Consider the following 23,946-nt stretch of genomic DNA (forward strand, 5'->3'; position numbering starts at 1 on the left):
TGAATTGGGCAATATCCTATTTTCCTGCAATAGCTGGTTTTCTGTCAGTTTACTGTTGCCTTGTCCTCCACTACTTGGACTCAGTTCAGAAAGTTCTCTTGCACAAGGCCCAAAGAAACCGGCGGGACTTGTGCAAAAGAATCTCCCAGTAGGTTGCTCCTCCAGTATTTCTGGTTGGAGCCTAACTGAGGACTGGGACAGATTTCTTAGGGCTCAACATAGTCACTGCAGTGTTGGTTGAAAGGTCAGATCTTCAAGTAAAACAAGCCTTGTGACTTCTAAAGAGTAGGGGAAAATGCATCACTGACTGGAGAGTTGCATTTCTTGGTCATATTTTGGATTTTTGTATCGAACTGTAAGATTTAAAATTGTAATTTTCAAGATGGCTTCCAAATTTTGTGATACGGACATGACACGGTCATCATTACAGCCAAAGCAAATTTTAGGGAAAGGGGTGTTGCACTTGGAATGGCACTTGCTACTCTTCATGTTGAAATACTGAATAAAATATACTTTTTTAGGTTAATCACATCTTGTTTGTATTTGTATTCATACATCCTTTCTCTTAGTATTCATATTTTTGCCAGCCTTGGTATGCTTTTGTCTACCTATAAATACGCAGTTCTGTTCATTTGCTTAAAGAATTATCTGATTTAACAGGTTGGGAGTTGAGAGTTTCAGTTCTTTCCCCACCTCACCATCATTGAGGCTGGAGCCCAGGAATACTTTGTCTTTCTTAGAACTTGGTGAAAGACACTGAAAATTGATCTTGCTTCTGTTTGCATACCTGGGTTTTGGTTTTTGTTGCACCACATTGTGACTGTATTGAGAGAGTGGGACAGAATGATGGGAATAAGCTTTTATGTAACTGGAGCACTTGTGCCCAATCTGCATGCTTTATTTTGAATTCTTGTAGAAATGACTTTTCACAGCAGCAGCTGGCCAAATATGATAGCGGAGCTTGTGCGGGAAGAACAGGTACTCAATAAGGCAAAGATGCTTGGCCAAGTAGAACATTTCGTGGGTCCTCTCAAACATGGCAGCTAACTTTTTGATTAAAAGGCTGAAAACTTGGAAATTTTGTCTAGAGGTTTCACTTAGCCTGAGGCTGGAGGCATGAATATGGAAACATAAAAGATACTAAACTCCACCCCAGGTTCTTTTTGTGGGCAGTGCAAAGGGTACTGCTTAAAATATGTTCCTGTTTCTGTAGGCAAGGGATTTTCTGAAATCCATACCAGAAACCAGTTTCTCCATGTTAACTTCACACATGTGGAACTTTGGGAAGTGAAGCAAGGGCTTTTTCTCTACTCTCGTATGTGTCAGTTGCAGCTGCTAACATGAGACTGGTTCCCTATTGATTAATAATATTTCTTTTGGGAGCGATTTTGTTTGCTCTCATCTAATGGGCTGTTCAGTTGCAAAGGTAAACAAAGCCCAGTCTAGCGGATGGCAGTTGCTAGCTAACTTTTATTTATTTTTCAGTTGAAGTTGCACCATTCTGGGCCTAAGTGGATGGAGCTCTTGGAGCAGATCCAGAAATGCTCAACTTTCCAGCTTAATGCAATAATTTTTTTTTAAATGACTGCAAGGTTATCAATGAGTTGAGACATTTAAAACCAAACAAGTTAACTAATCCTCCCCAAAGCCTTTTGAAAAGCAAAATCATTCCCATGTATTTTCCCAAAGCCACACATGAGTGGTGCTGGCAAATCATCCTGGGTACCGCACTTCATAGTGTGGGTGCCACGACTGAAAAGACCATGGTCCTTGTACCTGCAAGCCTTGCCTCTGGCTTAGAGCAGAGGCTTGTGACACAATCCAGACCTCTGGGAGAAGACAATCCCTGAGGGCAGTCTAAACTTTGTCATTTTAGTGCTATGCTAAGCAGTAGTCTTCTTTGATTTGTTTAAAATATTTATTTTCCCTTTTCCATAAAATAAGGACAACTCTCAGTAACTAAAACATGTAAATCTTATTTTTTTTGTTAAAAAAAGGGAGGAAGGGAATACTTGGTATCTGAAGCAAGTGTTACAGTAGTTCATATTTATTAGAGACTCAAGTTATTAATATGTATGGCTCTGTCAGTGTGGACATCTACTTTTCATTTTAAAGAGAAAAAAATTGACTGGTAATTACCATCCTTGCTTCTGGAAAGTTCTAGTCCACAGTCCAGCATACCTAAATCTTTTGGTTAATGGCCCTTGTCTGCAAGTAAATAATCTTACTTGGTGTCCTTGCTTATGAGCATGTTAATTTATAGCAAGCATGTTAATTTACTGCACTGTCCTAGGCATTTCTGTGCAGAAGTTCAACTGAGTTTGGTAGGGCTTACTCTCAAGTAAATGTATGTAGGATTGTTTGCTCATTTTATCACCCATCCTCCCACCCACCCTCGGCCTCCAAATATAACCTTGTAACAAAAAGGGCATGTGAACAGCATGATCAAAGGTTTGTGCATTATGCTCCTAGGGGTATAATTAAAGACTTGATTTCATTACAGACCAGTACTATAGGTTATATGTACATGTGTCAGGAACTGCTTGAATTGCAAAATGGGGGACTTGATATTAAACAGGGGGAGGAGCATAATATATTTTAGGATTAACTGAGTGAGGCAGAGCATCCCCAGCTGATTTCTGGCAGTGAGCAGGAGGTCCTTACTTGGTTGATCTAACAGTGATTCCACCCAACTTGTGTTGCTTCTGTGGTGCAGTGTCACAGACAGGCAGTTCATATCTGGGCGCTGAGGATGACCCAAGATACCTTGGTTGTTTGAATCTTTGTTGCAAGGGCCATGTATAGTTAGCAGGCTCTTCAAGAAAGCTGGTATAGCGCAGTGGCTAAAAGTCTGAGTGATGAATTGGGAGGTTCTCTTGCATTTGCTGTGAACTCACCAGGTGACCTTAGGCAAGCCACTCCTTGTAAGTCTCAGCCCTCCATCTGCAATATTACAGGGTTGGTGTAAACATTACAGGATAATGTATTTGAAGTGCTCTGCACATTTGGAAGTGCTGTAAATTCTACATATGATTATCAGTTGCTCGCTACAGTTTTAATTACATATTTTTTGAATATTTAATGTCTGATCTAATTGGGTACATTGTCATATGGGGGCTGTTTCCTGCGGCAGGGGTGCAGATAGTTGACATGGGATAGGAGTTTCATCCTTTGTTTTCAGGTGGGATGGCAGCTATCTCAAGGTGCCTTTCAGTTTATAACCAGCCACTATAGCTTTCATTCATTTTTTATATTCTGTATTTGCTTTGGTGCTGCTAAACCCTTTCAGTGTTTGTTTCTCTTTGAGGTGTAAGAGATTTCAGTAACACTGCAACATGCAGACCTATCTTTTTCTCTGTTTTGTACATGGGCTTCAGTGGAACTGTTTAGCAAAAGTACTGTTCAGTAGTCATGTCAGTCAGAGGTACTCCTTAAATCCTAAACATAAGCGTTACTGATTCTGTTTATAGGTGGGGTTGGTTCTTCTACTGATCAGCATATACTTGACCAATTGACTGGTTGAATACTAGTCAGAAGTGTAAAACAAAAACCAAGTTAGAACTTAACTATTATGAAACAGAATTTAAATATAAAACAATTCTGATTAGTTGTCATTTGTAGCTAACAGTTTTATGCAAATGTATCAGTGACATGGTGCCAGGATGGTGTATTGGTTCTGTATTGGACCTGGAAGATTGAGGTTCAAATCTGAAATCCTAGGCCCTGAAGCTTCCTAGGTGACCTTGGACCAGTCACACTCTCAGCCTAATTACCTCCAAGGATTGTTTTGAGGACAAAGGAGGGAAGGAACCATGCTTGCCACCCTGATCTCCTTGGAGGAAGGGCATAAAAATGTGAAAAATGTTCAGGACTACTTGGCTTTTAATTGGAATTCCAGGGGTAGCTCAATGAAAATAGCAATAACAAAAAGCAATAAAATGTAGCAGTTCTAGATAGGGGGCTCTTTGCTCTGCAGTCAGGTGATGCTGTGGTGCAACTGAAAGCCCAGGTGGCCACCCACATACAGGCATTCTGGGCTCCTTGAAATGTTTGACCCGGTCAAAAATACTGTTAGTGACAATGCTCTGTCAGCCATATGACCCATAGCCCTGTTTGTAAATGGCTCTGATCAGCCTTGCAAACAGGTGGTGGTCAGGGTTCCCTCTAATGCAATGGTGCTGCAGTGATATTTCTGGATGATGTTGGGCACCATCACCAAACTTCCAGATTGCTGAGCTCAGAGGTGCTCGGAGCTCAGCGTCAACCTGCATGACTGTGCAGATTAGAAGGAACACTGATGGAGGGGGTTGCCCACCTGTTTCTTTTTCTCTGTCTTAGACACTTCCCTTGAGGAACATGGCAGAGAACTACCATGACTCTGCCACTCCAAAACTGATGTGAAAAGCTGTGAATTGCTTCTTAACTTAATCAAGCTAATATGGAGGGCCTGCCAAGGGATTGTCAACTGTCTGTTTAAGAAATGACTGTCATCTTATTGATAGGAAAGGGTGTTGTTGGGGCTCCTGTTTCCTTCTTATTTTCCTCCCTTCTTTATCCAATAAAAGCACGTTTCGTGGGGAGCCAGGAGGAACCATCGTACTCAATGACCTTACAGCGCAATGTCAGATCGTTTGGGGCAAACAGCAAAGGGGAAGGATGGAAAAAAGTATTCGTCACTCAACCTGTTTGATACGTACAAGGGCAAGTCCTTAGAGATCCAGAAACCCTCAGGTAAAGTGTGTGTGCACATGAATGCTCGTGTTTCTTCTCAGTGCCTGTTGTCAAAGGAGGGAGCATTTGCCATGATGAACCTGCTTAATCCATCTCTGATGTCCTGCTGATGGCACTCGCAGCGCCCTGAGCAGCTGCCCTCCTCCACCTTGAGCTCATCCTAATCTGCTAATACAGGGCTCAGCTAGGCAACTCTTAACAGTTGCTGTGCAATAGGTCAGTAAGGCAAGCAGAACTGTGGAAAGGAGGGGGGTGGGGAATTGCACCATGGTCCTCTGTGTATGATCCCTTCCCCTCACTTCCCTGCAGTCACTCCTCGCCATGGCTTACAGAGTCTCGGTAAGGTTGCCATTGCCCGGCGCATGCCACCCCCTGCAAACCTGCCAAGCTTAAAAGCAGAGAACAAAGGCAATGACCCCAACGTCTCACTAGTGCCGAAAGACGGGACAGGATGGGCAAGCAAGCAGGAACAGCCAGACCCAAAGAGGTGAGTGGGAGCCAGGGAGAACCTGTTCCCTCCCAGGAGGCGGTTCCCTGCCTTAGCGTTTGTTTTCTGACTTTACTGGGTGTCTTTCTCTTGTCTTCAGTACCGATGCCTCGACAGCTCAGCCGCCGGAATCGCAGTCGCCGCCGGCTTCACAGACGTCTGCCTCAAGCCAACCGAAACGACCCCCAACAGCCCCCGAGGTAAATCTGGGGTGAAAATGAGGAACCAGAAGCATCCAGCTTGAGTTTTTCATTTTTCTCCTGGATAGTTCCATGTATCAATTTCCAGTTTCTTCTGCTCTTGCAAGGGACAGAAGTCTCAGTTTCAGTCTACAGGGGCTGGAACCCAGCAGTAGTCCAGGTTCCTCTACTTTACGCTATTCAGTGGTCTGCACGTGGGTGGGATGCTCTCTTCTTCAGCCACTAGGAAGCAGGCAGATTCTTCTGAGAAGAAAGGTGACAGAATTGGATTAAGAGGCATCTCCCATATTCCAGTCTAACACTAGTGTTGCTCCTGCCTTCATAGTTGAGACTTGCAAGTTCCGGCTTGCATGTACTACAGTCCCTCTCTGAAGAGCTCAATTCTGCCTTTGGAATTGATGCATGTTTGTTTTATCTAATTCGGGTTGAAAAAGCAGGATTTTTTTATGATTAAGGGCATTACTAGACCTGCAGCAAAGGGCAGAGATGCCTTGGTCACATCCCTGACCATCTGTAAGTCTTATCCTGTCATCTTCTGCAAGTTTCTGAGCAACTGTCATGAACTGTTTATAAGGCTGATACGTTTTGTGTGTGTCTTATGAAAACTGTGATCCTCTAGATTTAATTTTTTTAAATAACTGGGATCCCTTGTTAATGAGGAGTCAGGAGGAAGGTCTGTGCTTGGTTTTGATCTGCTGCCTGTCATATTTCAGAATCCCCCTACAGTAGCAAGCGGAGTAAAGTCCTGGGCACAGGCCAGCGTTACCCATGGAGCGCAAGGAGATGGTAAGTTGTGTTTCAGCTAATTTTTATGGTGCTGTGACTTCAGGCATCTGGCGCAATGTGAGACGAGTAGGGAAGGATTAGCCTTTTCTCTTTTGTGGTTGATGCAAAGCTATAGTCATGACATTCTTCATTATGCCCAAGGATCTCCTCCTGTTTGACTTGCCAGTTATCACAGAGGAGGCCTTTCCATCAACCTTCCCTGGATCCTTAGTCATGGATTGGTGACCAGTAGGGGTGGGGCAATGCAAAATGACTTTGTACAAAGTGACATGTCTTTAAAGACTGAGCCCCTTCAGTGTAGTACAGTGGTTCTCAAACTTTTTAGCACCAGGATCTACTTATTAAAAGATTCTGTATTGCTATTGTAAAGTTACCTAGCTTTACAAGACTTAAGGTGGTTTAGAAAATGATATTTATTTACAAATAATATTTATTTATGGCGACTCTAATCCAAAATAGCGAACCTTGCCACCGCAAGCGACAAACAGTAAAGATGATTTATTTATTTGCAAAAAAAACACTCAATGCATTTCTCATAATGAGGCAACCTTAATGAATAGCATCAAGGACTTAGTGATGTGATCCAGCCTTCATTTGCCCCCCCCCACTACCTGTCGTTGATGGTCTTGCGGGTAAAAACACACCAGAAAAAAGATGCTCAAACATTTATCTCCCCATATTTACCCAGGTTTTCAAACTGTAGGAGCTCCTCAGCTGTTTACAGGGCAATTAGCAGCTGTCTGATTTTTGAATAGCCTCAGGATTTGAGGCAATTAGTTTTCTGATCTTTCCATTGCCCATGTTTTCTTAGGAGGCTCTATGGGACCTACCAGAAATCGAGTCCCCGCCCACAGTTTGAGAAACACTGGTCTGGTCTAGTACAATACATAATCTGTTTTCCAGACCTTGGTGGGCCACTCTCTGTTCTGTCAGAAAATCACAACAGCTTTTGCAGAGGCTTGGAGTGCAGTCTTTTTACAAGATGCCCATGGCCTTTTTCTCTGATGCCTAGGTGGAAAGGGATCAAGCCTACTGTCGCGATTCTCTCGCGAGGAATTTCCGACCCTGCAGGCGGCTGGCGACCAGGACAAAGCTGGCAAAGAAAAGGACACTACCGATGCGTCGTATGGGCCCGGACCAAACCTCCGCCCCCAGAGTGAGTGCTGTCACTTTAATGGCAGCTGAGTTGTACTCTTATGGCAAAGGGATGTCCTCACAATCCAGACAAAGCTATATGTCATTAAATATGCAAGAGGCATGTCTCACTCTTAACACTCCTCTCTTCTCTCCCCCCCCCCACACCAATCTCTTGCAGATGCAACCAGTTGGCGGGATGGAGGTGGGCGGGGCACTGATGGGGAGCTGGTGCCCGAGGATGGCCGGGCTGGGGTCGGCATGCAGCCCAGTGTCCCACCTCAGTTCCCTCCATACCGGGGGATGATGCCGCCATTTGTAAGTATTTTATGGAAGAAGAGGTGCTTGGGACTTAAACTGCCCTTGTTTTCTAAGTTCGGTCCAGGCATCAGGGCTCTACAGTAATAGTGGCACAGTTCCTGTGATGAGGAGGAAGGGGAATGCATGCTAGATCTGAAAGGCTGCAGGGGCAGAACAGATGCTTTGAAAACAGTAAGCCCTCCAATAATTCACTTCTGCCTCATTTCAGATGTATCCCCCGTACCTCCCGTTCCCACCTCCATATGGGCCCCAGGGACCCTACCGCTACCCCACAGCGGAGGCACAGAGGTAAGTACAAGAAGATAGCTTGAGGGGTGATTGTCCCTTGGAGGGAAATAGCTGAAGGGCCACAGCACAGCAGAGGAGGGCACCGGCAGAAGTTGGAGCGCACACCCCCCCCATTATAAATAGAAAGCAAAAGTCCTGGCCTGCTTGTGGTTCAGTATTAACGTCCAGTGTAAAGATTCTGAAACTGTTCTCCATTTGACTTGTTCTGACGCAGTTGCTTTCAGCCAATCCCAAGTGGAAGTAAGATGAATGAAGGACAACTCTGTTGGCAGAGTTCATTGTTTTAAGAAACAACATTGAAAGTAGAGGGTGTGCAGGTTGGGGCTCGTGAAATTCAAGAGCCCCAGAAAGGTAGCATTCTTTTCTCTGCCCCCCCCCCGACAATCACACTCCCCAAAACAAGGGAATTGCTTTATTTTCTCAGCAGTTAACAGCACACAGTCCTTCAGTCCCTCTAGTGGGTTAGAGTGGGATCTTCTGAGTAGTGAAGACAGCAGAACTGGAGCTTCTGGTAATCTCCCCTCCCTGTGTCCCTGTTGTGCATTTCTCAGGTTCCAGCGGCTCCCAGGACCCCGCCCCTCACAACCTCCGCTGCGCATGGCGGAGCCTGTGAGCCGGCCCCCTGTCCTCAAACAGGACGATCTAAAAGAATTTGACGAGTTGGACCAGGAGAATGATGAAGGCTGGGCAGGTAATGGGTGGGCATAATCCCCAAGCCCCTTTTTCCTAATTTTATTTTTAAAATTGGTACTTAGCCATTTTCCCAAAGAACCCAAGTCCTAACTACAGCTCCTTGTCTATCAGTTGGTCAGTCCAGAACTCTGTAGACCAATTACCTGTTCATGATGCTCTGTCCTACACCCTTCCCAGTTGAATCTGTCAGTCTGAAGCTGTCTGTACCTTTCCTTCAGGAGCCCATGAAGAAGTGGACTATACTGAGAAGCTGAAATTCAGTGATGAAGAAGATGGGAAAGACTCCGATGAAGAAACCACTGAGAATCGGTAAAAATTATTACTGAAGTGCTTGGGTGGTCAATTACATGAGTCATTTCTACAGAATTGGGTATTGGTTCCATGGGAAGTGTCCTTGCAGTCAGCTCTGTCAATGTGACTGCACTGAGATGCAACCCTCAGCTGTTTAGGATCGCTGCGCAGGAAAGCACCTCCTGCATGGCGACAACTCCAACTAAAGGGAAACCCAAGACAGATTCATCATCATTTCTTTTCACTCTGTCACCAAGCATTAGGTGCAAGATCCCGTTAGCTCTATTTGACATCTTTTTCTTTTTTTCCCCCCTCCACCTCTGTCCCAAAGCAACAGTGAGACCCCTGGTCCTGAAAACCAGCTGTCAGGCGCAGATACAAAAAAAGCTGGAACTCCTAAAGAGGATCAAAATATTGTGAAGACAGCCTGGGCAGAAAATACTCATCCTCCAGAGGGTGTCAAAGAGCCACCAACTCCTTCCCCTGCTGTTCGGCCGCCGCCACCTCCGCCACCCCCCAACAGGGGCAACTGGGGACAGCCCAATGATTTCCCGGTGAGTCTACAGGGGCTGGAAAGTTTACAGCCGCCATGGTTGATAGCTGTCGTTCAAAGGAAACCTAGTAGGTTAAAGCAGGAGAGGACATGGCTGTTGTGGTGCACCAAAGGGGTATAAAAGTGGTGCACCAAAGGGGCTACAGCTACATGAGGTTTCTAGGTGAAATGGACAAAACTCTTGTACTGTTGAAAGTTTCTTTAGTCTGGAAAATGCATCTCTTATAGACGATGCCTCCTTGGAACTGTCTTGCCTGAGATTCTGGGCCAGTATACAAGATCAGAGCACGACTTGTGATCCAGAACCCAGCTTCCTGAGCTTGTATGCTTCCTTCCTTTCCCCTCCCCCCTGCTAGCAGAAACTGCAGAGCTGGGGTTTTAATGCCAAGCTGCTGCTCACAAGCCATGATTATTACAAGTTCTATTTTGTATCCTGAAGGGCTGGGAATGTGCTGTAATTTCTTTAAATTCTCAAGATGACAAACTTTGTGTTCAGTACAAAATGTTGTGCTTGCGTGGAGTGGATCATGGAATAGTGACACCTGTGTGGCCCTGCTAACAAAGAATGCTAGAATGGATTTCTCTGGTTGCAGCTTGAGTAGACCAAGAGTGATTCAGGGTCTGCTTTAAATAGAGCATCCATACCGAGATGCTGGGGGTGGGGGGTGGGAGACACATTAGCTTGCATGTATGTGCTCATGTTTCGATATCGCTGTTTGGTTGGGTGGGGAGATGAAAGAAATAGCCTTTGCCCTCCTTCAGAACATTTGCTATTTGAGTGTTTGTGTTCAGCAGCCTTGATCTGATCTTTCCTCCCCAGGACCGTCCCATGCGGCCTCCCCCGCCAGAAGATGAGGACGAGGCTTGGCGCCAGCGCCGGAAGCAGTCCTCCTCGGAGATCTCTGCCGCCGTGGAACGTGCCCGGCGTCGGCGGGAGGAGGAGGAGCGGCGCATGCAAGAGGAGCGGCGGGCTGCCTGTGCCGAGAAGCTCAAGCGGCTGGATGAGAAGTTTGGCGCTCCTGACAAGCGCCTGAAGCCAGAGCCTCCCAAAGAGCCTCCTGCTCCTTCTCCTCCAGCTCCTGCCCCAGCGCCCTCCAGCCTGCCAGCTGCCCCAGTTCTCCTGGAGGAGAAGAGGGAGAAAGAGGAGCCAGTTCTAGTGAACAAAGCTCGCAGTGCTGTTGGTGGCGGCAGCAGTGGAAGCAGCTTGGACTCTGCCGGTACCAGTAATTTAATTGTAGCGTTTGGTGTGAAGAGGGTTCATCCCATCTGCCCAGCATAAAACACGTGAAGCTGGCTTATAGTGCTATATCTCATTGTGGTGTACACTGTCCTTTGGCTTGTCAAGCTGGGGCCCACCTTAAGAACCCAGTGAGTGATTCCTATTTTCCCACCCAGTGGCAGTCAGACTATGCTGCTGTGTGTTGTTTGGGCCCTTCTTTCCTTTCAGGTTAGTTGGGCAGCGAGGGGCCTGGCACTAGTGTGTGCTTAAATTGGAAAGGCAGAAGGAGTCAGAAAGAGAAAGGAAGGAGACGGAATGTCTTGGCAGTGGAGAGCGGGCAGGTGGGTGGGGGGTGAGGCGGCCCACCTGAAAATCAGATGGCTTCGTTTCACGCAAGCCCTCCACAGTCCCAGTATTCAGTGGGATTTGTCTCATCCAGGATCCCTAGCTTTGGCACTGTTCAAGCTTCACGCACCTGAGCCACAGAACAAAAAAGACGGCAGTGGCACAGTCAACACTCTTGTGTCCTGATCCTCTTATTGACAACCACTCATCTATATACTGACTGGCTGCTGCTCTCCAGGATTTCAGATGGGGTCCGTCTTAAGCCTCCTTGCAGATGGCAGGGATTGAACCTAGGGTCTTCAGCATGCTAAGCATGTGCCCTGCCCCTGAGGTGCAGCCCCTTCCAAGGAGGCTAACAAGTTAAAAATAATAAACAAGGAATTCAAAAAATCAATAAAAGCGGAAATGTTAGTAAAGGGTGAAAAAACACCCACCAGTAATGAAATGCACAATGCAGGGCATCAATTACAAAGGCCTAACCCCCTCCCCCCCAATTTTTTTAGTTGCCAAGGAAGTTTGAACGAATTTAAGAAATTTGAGGGGTGCTGAATCCAAAAATGGCATCGGTTTTGCCCGACTGGTTCTAGTTTTGGGGGTATGGTATAGCCAACTTATATGCTGATTCAAGCAACTTCTTGAGGAAGCCATGGCATTGGAAATAGCGAATCAGTATACAAGGCTGCTATGTTGTACCTCCCAAACTAGAATCAATCGGGCAAAACCGATGCCATTTTTTGGTTGAGCACCCCAAATATACCCTAGAACAGCAATTCTTAAGCCTTTTCATCTCGGGGAACACTGACAAGGCGCTAAAAGTGTCAAAGCCTACTGTCAGTCTTTTGACAAGTGACAAAGCACATCATGCTGGTGGTGGTGGGGCTCACATCCCCCAGTGGCCCTTCTGTAATAAATGACCCTCTCCAGACTCCTGCGGCACACCTGCGGGCCATTCATGGCACACCAATGTGCCATGGCACGCTGCTTGAAAATCGCTGCCCTAGAATATGTCTTAACTTTAACAACAAAATGCGTAGGCCTGTGTTGTCTATTGAAAACAAGGTGGTGAGTGTTCAGTCAGCTAAAAGAGGTGCCTACTTGTCCTGCGAACGCTGCCCCTAGAAAGTGTTTTGCAGCCAGGCACCATGACTGAAAAGGGCATGTCTCTAGTCACTTCCTGCCTGACCTCAGAAAGTAGGGAGTGCCCAGAGGCCGCCTCCTAACAGTGTTCAAGAGCAAGCAAGGTCACGTCTGTCTTGTCCCATGACAAATTGGATCACCTGCACAGATGCCGCTTCACTAGTCTCGCTGTGACCTCTGGTTATTGCTGGCTGAATGTATGAATGCCCTGTATCTTGTAGTGGTGTTGTGTTAAGACAGCTGTTTCATAGATGCAGTTCATCCATTGATAATGCAGTTGGTAAGCAATGTACTCTAATAATGTGTGAATACGACCTTAAACATTTGGGGGGGGGTGTGTCTGTCACGGCAGAGCCAAAACTCATAATCTTTAATTTATGAAGCTTATAACATCTAAATCACCGTACAGTAAGACAATTGAAATAATATACCATCACTGCTAAGCAAAAAACTTTAAAACATAGCTGGAGTTTAAATGGGTTTTAGAGTGAGACTTGGCACAGCTCTCTGGCAGTACTTCCCTGAAATAATGTTCTGAATAAAAATGTGTAAACGTGCCAGTGGGAAAGGGGTGAAGGTTAGAGTTTGGTAGAGGTGTTAAATTTAATAGAATGCTGCTAGGGTGTAAGGTGGGCTCCACACTTTTCAGTCTGAAGGGATAGGGAGATTCAGATGGTTTTTAAGGGCCCGTCAGTGAATGCGCATGAACCCTAGCCTTGTCTACTGCTTCACGAAGTTGCTCTCTCCTGTGCCTAGCTGCTGAGCCGCCTCTGCCACCACCTCCCAAGGAAGTGCCAGAAGTGAGGGAAGAGCCCCCACCCTTACCTGGGCCTCCTGTCCCAGCAACTCCCATTTCAACCAAGGTGGAGCCCAAAGGGGAGACGGTTCCTCAGGCACGCCAGCCCCCTCCAGCTCAGACTCTCGGCTATTCAAAGTACCAGAAGTCATTGCCCCCTCGATTCCAGAGGCAGCAGCAGGTAAGAGGTCACAGAGTTGGATGCCTGAACTTGAGTCGGCAGGATTTCTGTCAGTTGTGAAGAGAAGGAACACCAGTCAGTGTCTGGTTGCAGTGATGAGTCTGTTTGGACTGGAGTCTCTGATATCTGATGTCCTCACAGCTACCTGAGGAATTCTTCTGGTGATTCTATCTGCTACAGGGTGATGCCTTTCACTCAGGGATGGCTTGTTGGAAGCTGCTCACTAAGGGGTCTCTTCTTTCTTTCTGCCCTCTCAGGAGCAGTTGTTAAAGCAGCAGCAGCAGTGGCAACAGCAGCACAACCAGGTTCAGCCGACATTAGCTTCCTCTACCCAGCAGCAGGCAACAGGTGCTCCCCTGGCCACCATGGGCCCCTCAGGCAATGTCCACCCTCAGCCTGGGCCATCAGGGCAACAGCAGCCCCCAGCCCCACCTCCAGCACAGCAGGCTCCACCCAAAGGGATGTATCCAGGCTCCATTGGGCGCCCCCCACCAATGCCACAGATGAATTTTGACCCTCGCTGGATGATGATCCCTCCCTACATGGACCCACGCATGATGCAAGGGCGGCCCCCCATGGACTTCTACCCGCCTGGGGTGCACCCCTCTGGTAAGTTGAGCTGGAGGAGGCTCAGCCATGCTGATAGCAGGCAGGGAAGCGTTTTGCTAGCCAGGTTCACCAGCCCAACTTGGAGGGGATTGGCTTACGAGACTGCAGGGGTCAGTAGGCTTTAAGAACATAAGAACAGCCCCACTGGGTCAGGCTATAGGCCCATCTAGTCCAGCTTCCTGTATCTCACAGCGGCCCACCAAATGCCCCAGGGAGCACACCAGATAACAAGAGACCTCATCCTGGTGCCCTCCCTTGCATCTGGCCTTCTGACATAGCCCATTTCTAAAATCAGGAGATTGCACATGCACATCATGGCTTGTAACCATAATGGATTTTTCCTCCAGAAACTTGTCCAATCCCCTTTTAAAGGCATGCAGGCCAGATGCCATCACCACATCCTGCAGCAAGGAGTTCCACGGACCAACCACACGCTGAGTAAAGAAATATTTTCTTTTGTCTGTTCTAACTCTCCCAACACTCAGTTTTAGCAGATGTCCCCTGGTTCTGGTGTTATGTAAGAGTGTAAAGAGCATCTCTCTATCCACTTTATCCTTCCCCTGCATAATTTTGTATGTCTCAATCATGTCCCCCCTCAGGTGCCTCTTTTCTAGGCTGAAGAGGCCCAAACGCCGTAGCCTTTCCTCATAAGGAAGGTGCCCCAGCCCAGTAATCATCTTAGTCGCTCTCTTTTGCACCTTTTCCATTTCCACTATCTCTTTTTTGAGATGTGGCGACCAGAACTGGACACAATACTCCAGGAGTGGCCTTACCATCGATTTGTACAACGGCATTATAATATTAGCTGTTTTGTTCTCAGTACCTTTTCTAATGATCCCAAGCATAGAATTGGCCTTCTTCACGCAGGAATGTGTGACTCTTCCTTCTCTCACTTAGGTCTCCTACCCCGTGAGAGATCAGACAGTGGGGGCTCCAGCTCAGAGCAGTTTGACCGTCACCCACCCATCCTTCGAGAGCGTGGTACCCCACCAGTTGATCCCAAGCTGGCCTGGACTGGAGATGTCTTCTCGAACGCCCCCTCTGGTGCAGACCCGCGGCCTCAAGCAGTGTCTCTTCGGCAGCAGGATGAGGAGGAGAAGGGGCTACGGTAAGGGATTTTTGGAGGAGTGCTGTTGGGTTGGCCACACAAGGGATCTGGCTGAATTGTTAATCCTGAAAGTTCAGCTTGCAATGTTGGAGGTGCAGTCATAGAGTCCTGATGAGCTGAACGTTGTGTGAAAGGAGAAGTGGGGGTGAACCAAGATCTTGTGTCTTGTCCGCAGAGCAACTAGTTTCTGAGTCTTCGTTGCCACAAGTGCTGCTTGTCTATACTCCTCTTGTGCCTCAGAGCTGGGCACTTTGATGGGGAGGGGGGGTAGCACCATTTTGGGCCACGTTTGACTGAAGGTTGTCAGTTGACCCTTAGAATGATTGGTGTCATCTTTGTTTTTCCTTCTCAGGAGCGAGACACCTCCAGTTCGCCTGCGTGAGGCTGTCACCCCTCAGCCTTACATGGGGAACTACCAGGGTTTCTCAGAAAATGGCAATCCTACTCCACTGCACCGCTTCCCAGTAGATGAGCCCCCCCGACCCGGAGCCCCCTGGCAAGCCAGCGTGACCCTGACCGCATCAGCAGAGGTGAGCAGAAACGGGCGACCTGAACCTCAAGTCCAGGCATCTCGCAAAAGTGAAGAGGAGTCGCAGCTGCTGCATCGGGATCCCCCAGAAGAGATTAAGCCAGTTGAGCCTCAAGTCAGTCGGCCAATAGTAGCAAAGAAACCTCCGTCTGAACCACCTAAGGAGGAGGTGCTGGTCAAAGAGGAGGTGTTGCGGCGAGTGGAGAAACCTCCACGGCAGCAGCATGACTTTCACAAGCAGCCACGGCGGGAATCCAAGACAGAAACACGATGGGGTCCCCGTCCTAGCAGCAACCGGAGAACTGAGGAGATCATTGGAGACAAGGCTCCACGGCGAGCTGGGCCCATCAAGAAACCACCACCCCCTAAGGAGACAAAAGATGACATTGAAGAGATTCGTCCTGGTGGAAAAGTTAAGGAGGGTCCAGAGCCAGTGAGCAGCAAGCCGGAACCTCCCAAAGAATCTCCAAAACCTGGCAAAGAGAACAAAGCGAAACCAGTGGTAAATGGTGGGACCATGATACCCCCCAAAGAACAGCAGCAGGGGCCACTCTCGCCAAGCCGGCCACGTCGGGAAGCTCCTTATGAGCGTGGTGGTTACACTGGTCGTGGTCGGGCCAGGGGCCGTGGGGAATATTTTGCCCGAGGGCGGGGATTTCGTGGTGCCTACAGTGGCCGTGGTCGAGGTGGCCGTGGAAGAAGTCGGGAGTTCCGCAGCTACCGTGAACCATTTTATCGGCTGGACGATGGTTCCAGCAAATCCACTGGGGCAGGCTCCAGCTTCCGCCCACGTAATACCAGTGAGACTCGTAGCGAGGGCTCAGAGTATGAAGAGATCCCAAAACGGCGACGCCAGCGTGGCTCTGAAACAGGAAGCGAAACGCATGAGAGTGCCAGCGACGTGGCCCATTCAGACAAGGAGGTGACCAAAGAGCCAGCGCCAAATCAGCGCAGTCGAGGCACCCCTGTGACGACCTCTACATCAGCGCCCTCTTCGCAGCCCCCTGGCTTGCCCCGATTTGCTGACAAGATGCCCCCACGCCTCTCAGATCCTGGCATCCGTGGTGGACGTGTGTTCACTCCCCGTGGCGTTCCCTCACGCAGGGGCAGAGGTGGTGGACGTGCGCCTCCCGGTGGATGGAGCCCTCCATCCAAACCCCAGCCCAACAAGAAACCTGAGAAGCAGCAGGAAGTTGCTCTGGAGTCTACAGGCAAGGAGAAAGCACTGCCAGGACCGCCCATAGCAGCCCCAGAAGAATCCAGTGGCTTCCAGGCTCCTCCCAAGCAGCAGCCACTTGGGCCCGGCTCAGACCGTGGCTTTGACAGGCCACCCCGGCGGCGGCGCCATGGCCGTTCTCAGCAGCAGGACAAACCGCCCCGCTTCCGTAGGCTGAAACAGGAGCGCGAGAACGCAGCCCGACTCAATGGTGAGCAGCGGGCCGGCCAGCCTTTCTCCCCAGCGCCCTCTGCTCCACTGCCAGAGGAATCGACTGCCCGGCGTGTGGCTGGCACAAAATCTCCCGATTTGTCCAACCAGAACTCAGACCAGGCTAATGAGGAATGGGAGACTGCTTCAGAGAGCAGTGACTTCACTGAGCGCAGGGGTGGGGGCGAGAAGGAGCCAGCACCTGGTGGGCCTCCCCCCAGTGCTTTCCTGAAAGGTGGCTGTTCTGGGGCACCTTCAGTGGTTGGCCGGCCCTCTAACGAGCTCAGCTTAGCCCAGCGCAAGGAGATGTCCAAACGCAGCTTCTCTAGTCAGCGGCCTGGCATGGACCGGCAAAACCGGCGATCCAACCCTGGTCCAGGTGGAGGAGGCAAACCTGGCCGTGGAGGGACTGGTGGCGGGCGCAGTGGAGGTGACAAGAGGAGCTGGCCGTCTCCCAAGAACCGTAGGTAAGTTCTTGAAGTAAGGAACCGAAAGGGGGAGGGGCTCAAAGAGCAAGCCATGATTTGAGGCAGGAGGAGGTGAGGAAGTTTCCTGGGTACGTGTGACTGGATTGTTTGAATGGACTTGAGCCTGGACAGGGTAGGGGAGAACTACCAGGTATCTCCTTGCACCATGCCCTGATCTTGGAGCAGGCTGTGTCTCTCTTTTTGTCATTGTCTTCTCTTAATACATTTGTAGGGCCTTGTTGCTCCTTCCTTTGAGCAAAGAGCTTGAATTCAAGCTTCTTGGCCAAAGATGGCTGAAGCCAACCAGGGTCCTTGTCAGAGCCTCGCTCCTGGAGAGCGATAGGTCTCTGGGCCTGCTTTTGAAATGCCTTTTCTTATACGTTGAAGAATGGAATGAATTCTTTAAAAATGTGTCTGCAGTTGCCTGGGTCACTTTTATTCTCTGTCTTGCAATCCATTGGTCAGCTATTCTCTGCTACCGAAGATAATCCCCATTCCAGTGGGATTTCTTGAACTGGAACAGGAGGAGGGAACCTGCAAGAATCTGGGTGTTTCTGTCCCTGTTTGTGCTTAATGAATAAATATCATTTAAGAAATTGAGAGTAGGGGGTTTGAAATTACCTATGGAAATGGAAGAAGGGAGAAAATTGCTGTGGCTGCACCCCGTCTTCTGGGCGCAGTGGTAAGAGCCATCCATTTTATAATGGTTCCCACGGTCTCCTTCCCAGCCGGAACGCAGAGGACCATTCTCCAGGCTTGAGCCTGCCTCCAGCACCCACCACCAGCACAGTTTATCGCCTGGACCGTGTCATCCACAGTGACCCAGCTGGTATCCAGCAGGCTCTGGCCGAACTAGGCAGCCGACACACGAAACCGGCTTCCCCTGGTCCAACCCAACCACCCTTTCCAGGACCCAGAGGAAGCAACAACCCTGCCCTCCCACTGGGACGCTTTGAGAGCAGGAGCAGCAGCAGCACAGGTAAGGGGGAGCATCTGGGACTAGTGGAGCATTTGGGGACTCTAAAATGTCAAAAACGGTTTTACGTTAATTTGTTAGTTAGAGGGTCATTGTGCCTTGTTTCATGGGAGAGAGGATGAAACAATGACGTTTGGCTGAGTGCAGAATTTCCTCCTAATCATTCAAGCCAGCAGCACTGGGAGGGTTGTACTACTTTGGTAAGAGCTTCAGTCCCCATCCCCCCCCCATATGGTTCAGTGGGTTTTCTCGAAGCCAGCAAATCCAGCACCGGAGGCCAGGTGTCCACTGTGAAGTAATCCTGACTGTGCAATTCCAAGAATGACTTCTAATGGATTCTGGCAAGGATTGCTGTGTTTGCTGCATTTCCAAATGCTTCTGCTTTAATTAAAAAAAAAAGTGCTGGAGCCTACATTCAAAAGACAACCAGTCTTGTTGGCATCCCTTGTCTGTCCTTCTGTCTCTGTTGTGGTGCCCTTCCCACCCCGCTTTGTGGGAGATCGCATATATACACGAGGGTTCTCCTCCTCCCCCAGATTCTTGCTTCTTGGACAAGAACCAGCTGCTTCACTCTAAAGGTGTCCCCCTGAAGGACCCCAGCACAGTTAGTGGTTTTGCTGCCAAGCGCCGGGAACGCCCTCGCAAGCAAGATCTGCTGCAGCAGGTAAGATGATTTTTCCGTTTTTAACCCAGCTGTTTAGGGAGGGAATGCATATGGGTGAGGAGGATATTGGGCTGCTGACATGTTTCTAACAGCGTTCCTCCCCCTCTCACAGGAACCTTTGGCCTTCCCCAGTGGCCCAGGCCCCAAAGAGGAGGCCCCAGGGGAGCCTCGTAGCAGGAGCGTCCCAGTGTCTGAGGGGCTTGCACCACGGATCTGGAACCAACTTAATTCTAGTGAGTAAATAAATGGTGGACACACAGGGATGGTGGTGTTTTGGGGGAGGAAGTAGCAGAACTAGCTGAGTAGAAGGGTGCACTTTCTAGGTTTTAGGGGGTGAGAGCTGAGAATACGGATTCAAAGGTGAAGGTATTTTTTTTTTAGGGTTAAGCCTAAGTTTAGTCTTGAAAGAAGACTGTTGCCTTGGGAATCCCAAATTTTGAGCCAAGTAGATATGCTGGAGAGGAAACATTTTGAAACTTGTCTCTGTCCATGGAGATGGTTGCTTTCATGAGTGACTTCTGTTGAGTTGAAGAGTGGCTCCCTGGAATGAACTGATTCGAGGGCTGTCTCTTAGGTTCAGAAGACCCTCTGTAACCAGTCCTCCATGGGCCCCCTCCTACCTGGGCGGGGTCCCTCCCAAAGATGGTGGCACTTCCTTGGCAGATGGGAGGAGGGCGAGCAGCAGCAGCATGCTTCTTTCAGATGGAAGAGTAACTGTTCTTCCACTGCCCAGGTGGTTGTGGGTGCAGAGGTGCTCTGAGAATTGGCTCCAGTCAATTGGAATGCAGAATCTGCCTGATGCAGAACCTGCCCATGAACTGATGCAAAGTATGGGGTGAGGTGCATGAGCACCTTGAAAGGAACATGTGTTACTGGTGCCTGGACTGCATCTTCAGGCTGCCCATGTGTTTGCTTCAGGGGACTCCTCACGGAAGAGCTACCGTCCTGCCTCAGTGGAACCCTGGATTGACCCACTGAATGCCTTTGAAGAGGTTGCCAGTACAGAGGTGAGGGCTGCACCTTGGAGGGTGGGAGACATACTTCTTCCTCCAGCAAGGTTCCTTCTAGGCCGCAAGACTAGATTTGATTGAAAGGGCTGCTCACTGCTTGCTTCCCCTCCCCCTTTGGTCTCTCCCAGATGAGTCTGTCAGACAGTGGTGTGGACCTCAGCAGTGACTCGCAGGTCTCCTCTGCCACCTGCAGCCAGCGTAGCTCTCCTGATGGGGGTCTGAAGGCCACGCCAGACACGGGGGCCAAGCATGGTGGGGCCATCAGCAAAAGTGAGAATGATGCAGCAGCAGCTGGGCCAGAGGGATCAGAGCCAAAAGAGCAGAGGAGACGACCACCAGCCAGAGACACCAGTCTGCTCAAGGATAAGAAGGTGCGAAGTTCATGTGAGGGTATCTGCAAGCCTCACTCAGTCCTCTCAGTCCTGGTCTTAAGACAAGTGCCAGGCAATAATGTGGGGGTGGGTCATGGAGGAGTTGAGTCAGAACAGGGAGGAAATCTCACATAACAGAGCACAGTCAACTGTATATCACAGGAATTGCTCCTTTGCCATGAGCTGAGTGTGTCCTTAAGGCCTGGGCTATAGGACAGAGTAACTTGAATGTGTAGCTTTCTCTTGTTTTGACCTGCTGCATTCTGAGTTTCAGCCATTCTGTAGAAACGGCTCTCTCCAAAGGCTTCTGGTACATGGATTGTGTGGATTTGAGGCAGGGGGGTGGGTTGGCCATAGAGTCTGTCTGCCCATTCAGTGTCAGGACCACCGCACACAGCCTTGTGCCCTGCAGCTCCCAGAGAACCGTGATGTGCAGAAACTTGCTTATCAAATAAAATACACTGAAAGAGAAGATGCCATGCTATGCAGCCAGAGCATCTTGCATTCAGAGGTGGTTTTTGTGATGATGCAGAATTGTGGGACACCTGCCTCTCTGACCACTGACTGCCTGTTCGATTTTGTAAGTTCTCTTTCCAGTTGAAAGTGCACAGTTGATGCTCAAGGAATGTGTAACGGTAGCAGTCCTAAAAACCACAAGGTTTGGTCTTGAGCAAAATGGAGAGAAATGGGCCTGAAGGCAGGAGTGGTGTCGAGGGCACCCAGAATCTCACCCCTCCTCCTTCTGTGACAGGTGAGCAGCTCCCCTGAACCTCCGCCCCGAGACCACCCTCCCCCTGGTGCCATTGGCACGGAGCGTTCCCAGCGAGCGGAGAAGGCAAAAGAGAGCACAGAGGCGTTGGGCATTAGGAATTCGGAGCTGAGCCCCCAGTTGGAGTCTCCAGGGGGTGGCCCACCTATCCAGTTTGGAGCCAGTGAAAAGGTACGTGAGAAGGCCTGTGCAGATTTGCACCACTGAGGTTTGCCATCAGCCGCCTTGCAAGACTGAGCAAACAATCCCGGCCCCAAGTCCCCACTCTGGTTCTCGCCCCTTCAGGACGCAGACCTTCACTTCATGGTGAATGAAGGACCGAAGCCAGACAAGGAAGAGCTGCACCAGGTACTTGTTGAGGGAGTAAGTGGTGGGGAGAGTTTTCTGGAGGGCTCCAGCAGCTTCCGTGGTCTGGGAATGGGTTGCCAGATGCCTATCCCTTCCCATAGAGAAGAATTCTATTCCTTAGGTTCCTTGAAAACCGCAGAAGATCTAAAGCAGGGCAGGCATCTGTAGCCCAGTAATATTCAGGCTTGATTACTATCATGTGTATGCTTGGAGCTGCCCTTGAAGATTCCTCTTGAAGTTTCAGCTGGTTCAAAATTCTACAGCCAGACTGATAACTGAAAAAGCTCCACTGGCTTTTTGTGCAGCCAGTGCTGCTAACCTGTGTCAAGGATTGCCTACAGAGAGTATAATACCTATGTTAAATAAAGAAGCAAGTTAGATCGGTTCGCTTAGGGTAAGAGGAAACTGGGAAGCTTAAGCTCCTTCTCACAACCTCCTTTCTTTCTGCAGCTGACCTCTGCCCCCAGGGAGTGGGAGCTGCTGCCCCCAGTGCCCCCCAGCCACAGAGCATCCCCTGAGGTGCCTCCTAGTCGGTCCTGTGAGCCCAAACCTTTTCCAGTGGCCCCAACCGCTGCCTCCTGCCTACACGGCCTCCCACCAGACACTTCGGTGTTCTCAGGTATGGGGGTGGGATTTGGATTGAGGAGGAGGAGGAAGAAGTCTTTTGTGGTTCTGCACATCTTAGTAGTGCCTGACTCTGTCTGTTCCTCTACAGGTGAGAGGAACCAAGGCCAGCGGCTGTACCCGGAGCTGTTTTATGGGAACCAGGTAGCTTTGCCAGGAGGGGGAGGAACAGGTGGTTGTGCCATGGGCTGCTATAGTGGTGTCATCTGGGTTTGGCCAGGCACTCTGCATAGCCAGGCACTCTCATAGTCCAGGAGGGGTGAGTCATGTTGTTGGACCCTCAGAGAAAAGGGGCTGAGGAAGCATGGGACTGGGTCTGTATATGCTCTGACAGCTTTGTGCATCCTCTCATTGCAGGTCCCCAACATCCAGCTCGAGTCGCAGCTTCACGGCACCAACGGTGGCAGCAGCTACCGTCCAAGCACCCCTTCTCTGCACACTTACAGGTATAGGCCAGTGGGAGGGCCCGTGGTGGAGGGGGAGTTTGCTTGTGAAGAACTTGGTCTGAGCAAGGCAGGGCTGCAGAACGTCTGCAGTGTAGTGGGCTTGCCCCTGCAGTGGCTGGATTCTATCCTGGGGGGAATGGGGATCATCCTTGTGTCTAGTAACTTGAACTGGCTTTCTCCTTCACCAGGTCCCAGCACCTGTATCTCCAGCCCAGCCAAGCTCCCACCTCTCCAGCTCAGACAGCAGCCGGTGCGGTGCTGCCCAACTCCACCCTTCTTTCTGGAATGGCCCTGAAGGGACAATATGTGGAAATATCGGCCCTGCAGGCGGCTGAGCTTCCCAAGCTCCCGGCTACGGGCTTGCTGTACCAGGCCCCTCCTCCCTCCTTCATCTACAGCTCAGCTTTCTGCGGTAGCCAGCTGGCTCCTGAGCAAGCCCTGCTTCAGGTATGGGGCAGGGTAAGAGAATAAATGGCTAAGACATAGGATCTCACTGTGCCTTTCCTGCTGAGGACTGAAGAGGTCTCTGGATTGCAACTTAGTGAGGATTATTGGCGGTTGGACTAGGTAGGGTTGTGATGACTGTAGAGGTGTGTAAATCCAAAGCTGGTTGCCTCTTCCCCCCCCCAAATGGCAGAGAGGCAGGGCTGTTTTGGAGAGGCCATCTCACATGCTGCTTTCTCTGCAGGTGCGCCAGGAACTCCCCTCCCCCTCCGAATTCTATCCGGCCACACTGGGGCAAGGCAGCCAGAGCAATTTCTTGACGGCCACAGGCCATACCCAGCAGGTGAGGTCAGCTCCCTCTCCTCTGGCAGAATGCCTCCCTGAGGACCAACCCTGTTCTTCATGCCGCCCCTTTGTGCTCTCTCGATCCTGCCTCAGGTCCTGTTGCCAGTGGTGGAGCCGTCCCAGCTGCCCCCTGTGGTGAACTTTGGCTCCTTGCAGCAGGCCCCTCCTGCTGCAGCTGCACCACCGCCTCCCCCAATGCCCCTGGTGCCTGTGGCCTCACCGGCCCTACGGCCACCAGGGCAGCTGACTGGGCGCCTTGTGTCTCCAGCTGTGCGGGCGTTTCCTCACGGTGGAGTGGGCCGTAACGAGGTAAAGAGGCTTGTGGTGGGGCAGTGCAGGCTGCAAGTTGATATAACATTAATAAAAGGGGTAATGGAAAAACAGGCGCTTGCAGGTGGATCAAAACCATCTGAAGAGTTAGAAGCAGATGAAAATAATAGACCCCTGGTGTGGCTAGCTAGATATGGTCTTGCCTGGAAGCACTTTCCTCGTCACCTTTGGCATCTCCTCCAGCCTGGGAGATGGGCTGGTTCCTGCCTTGTGCACTGCCTTAAATGACCTTTGTTAGGGGTGTTCATCTAGATGCCTTTCTGCTTAGAGGACTCAAGGCTCCCTTGAGCTGCCTTGACCTGTGCGAGATGATCAGGT

General features: G+C 49.8%; 1 protein-coding gene across 2 annotated transcripts in view; it reads left to right on the forward strand.

The window, feature by feature from the left end:
• PRRC2A (proline rich coiled-coil 2A) overlaps positions 1 to 23,946 on the forward strand; it is a 38,104-nt gene that overhangs the window by 11,653 nt on the left and 2,505 nt on the right. For both annotated transcript variants that reach the window (XM_066613336.1, XM_066613337.1), the window contains exons 2-29: positions 4,566 to 4,731; positions 5,041 to 5,218; positions 5,319 to 5,418; positions 6,132 to 6,204; positions 7,217 to 7,360; positions 7,520 to 7,656; positions 7,868 to 7,947; positions 8,499 to 8,638; positions 8,859 to 8,949; positions 9,263 to 9,485; positions 10,305 to 10,701; positions 12,942 to 13,162; positions 13,420 to 13,771; positions 14,669 to 14,879; positions 15,232 to 17,301; positions 18,030 to 18,280; positions 18,814 to 18,941; positions 19,054 to 19,174; positions 19,860 to 19,948; positions 20,080 to 20,322; positions 21,074 to 21,262; positions 21,377 to 21,439; positions 21,890 to 22,058; positions 22,155 to 22,207; positions 22,421 to 22,509; positions 22,698 to 22,956; positions 23,198 to 23,296; positions 23,392 to 23,607. In XM_066613336.1, the coding sequence (XP_066469433.1) occupies positions 4,620 to 4,731; positions 5,041 to 5,218; positions 5,319 to 5,418; positions 6,132 to 6,204; positions 7,217 to 7,360; positions 7,520 to 7,656; positions 7,868 to 7,947; positions 8,499 to 8,638; positions 8,859 to 8,949; positions 9,263 to 9,485; positions 10,305 to 10,701; positions 12,942 to 13,162; positions 13,420 to 13,771; positions 14,669 to 14,879; positions 15,232 to 17,301; positions 18,030 to 18,280; positions 18,814 to 18,941; positions 19,054 to 19,174; positions 19,860 to 19,948; positions 20,080 to 20,322; positions 21,074 to 21,262; positions 21,377 to 21,439; positions 21,890 to 22,058; positions 22,155 to 22,207; positions 22,421 to 22,509; positions 22,698 to 22,956; positions 23,198 to 23,296; positions 23,392 to 23,607 (6,498 nt within the window). In that variant the 5' untranslated portion in view covers positions 4,566 to 4,619. The remainder of the gene's footprint in view (positions 1 to 4,565; positions 4,732 to 5,040; positions 5,219 to 5,318; positions 5,419 to 6,131; positions 6,205 to 7,216; positions 7,361 to 7,519; positions 7,657 to 7,867; positions 7,948 to 8,498; positions 8,639 to 8,858; positions 8,950 to 9,262; positions 9,486 to 10,304; positions 10,702 to 12,941; positions 13,163 to 13,419; positions 13,772 to 14,668; positions 14,880 to 15,231; positions 17,302 to 18,029; positions 18,281 to 18,813; positions 18,942 to 19,053; positions 19,175 to 19,859; positions 19,949 to 20,079; positions 20,323 to 21,073; positions 21,263 to 21,376; positions 21,440 to 21,889; positions 22,059 to 22,154; positions 22,208 to 22,420; positions 22,510 to 22,697; positions 22,957 to 23,197; positions 23,297 to 23,391; positions 23,608 to 23,946) is intronic.

This window comes from Tiliqua scincoides, chromosome 2 (genome assembly GCF_035046505.1).
Source record: "Tiliqua scincoides isolate rTilSci1 chromosome 2, rTilSci1.hap2, whole genome shotgun sequence".
NCBI classification, from domain to species: domain Eukaryota; kingdom Metazoa; phylum Chordata; class Lepidosauria; order Squamata; family Scincidae; genus Tiliqua; species Tiliqua scincoides.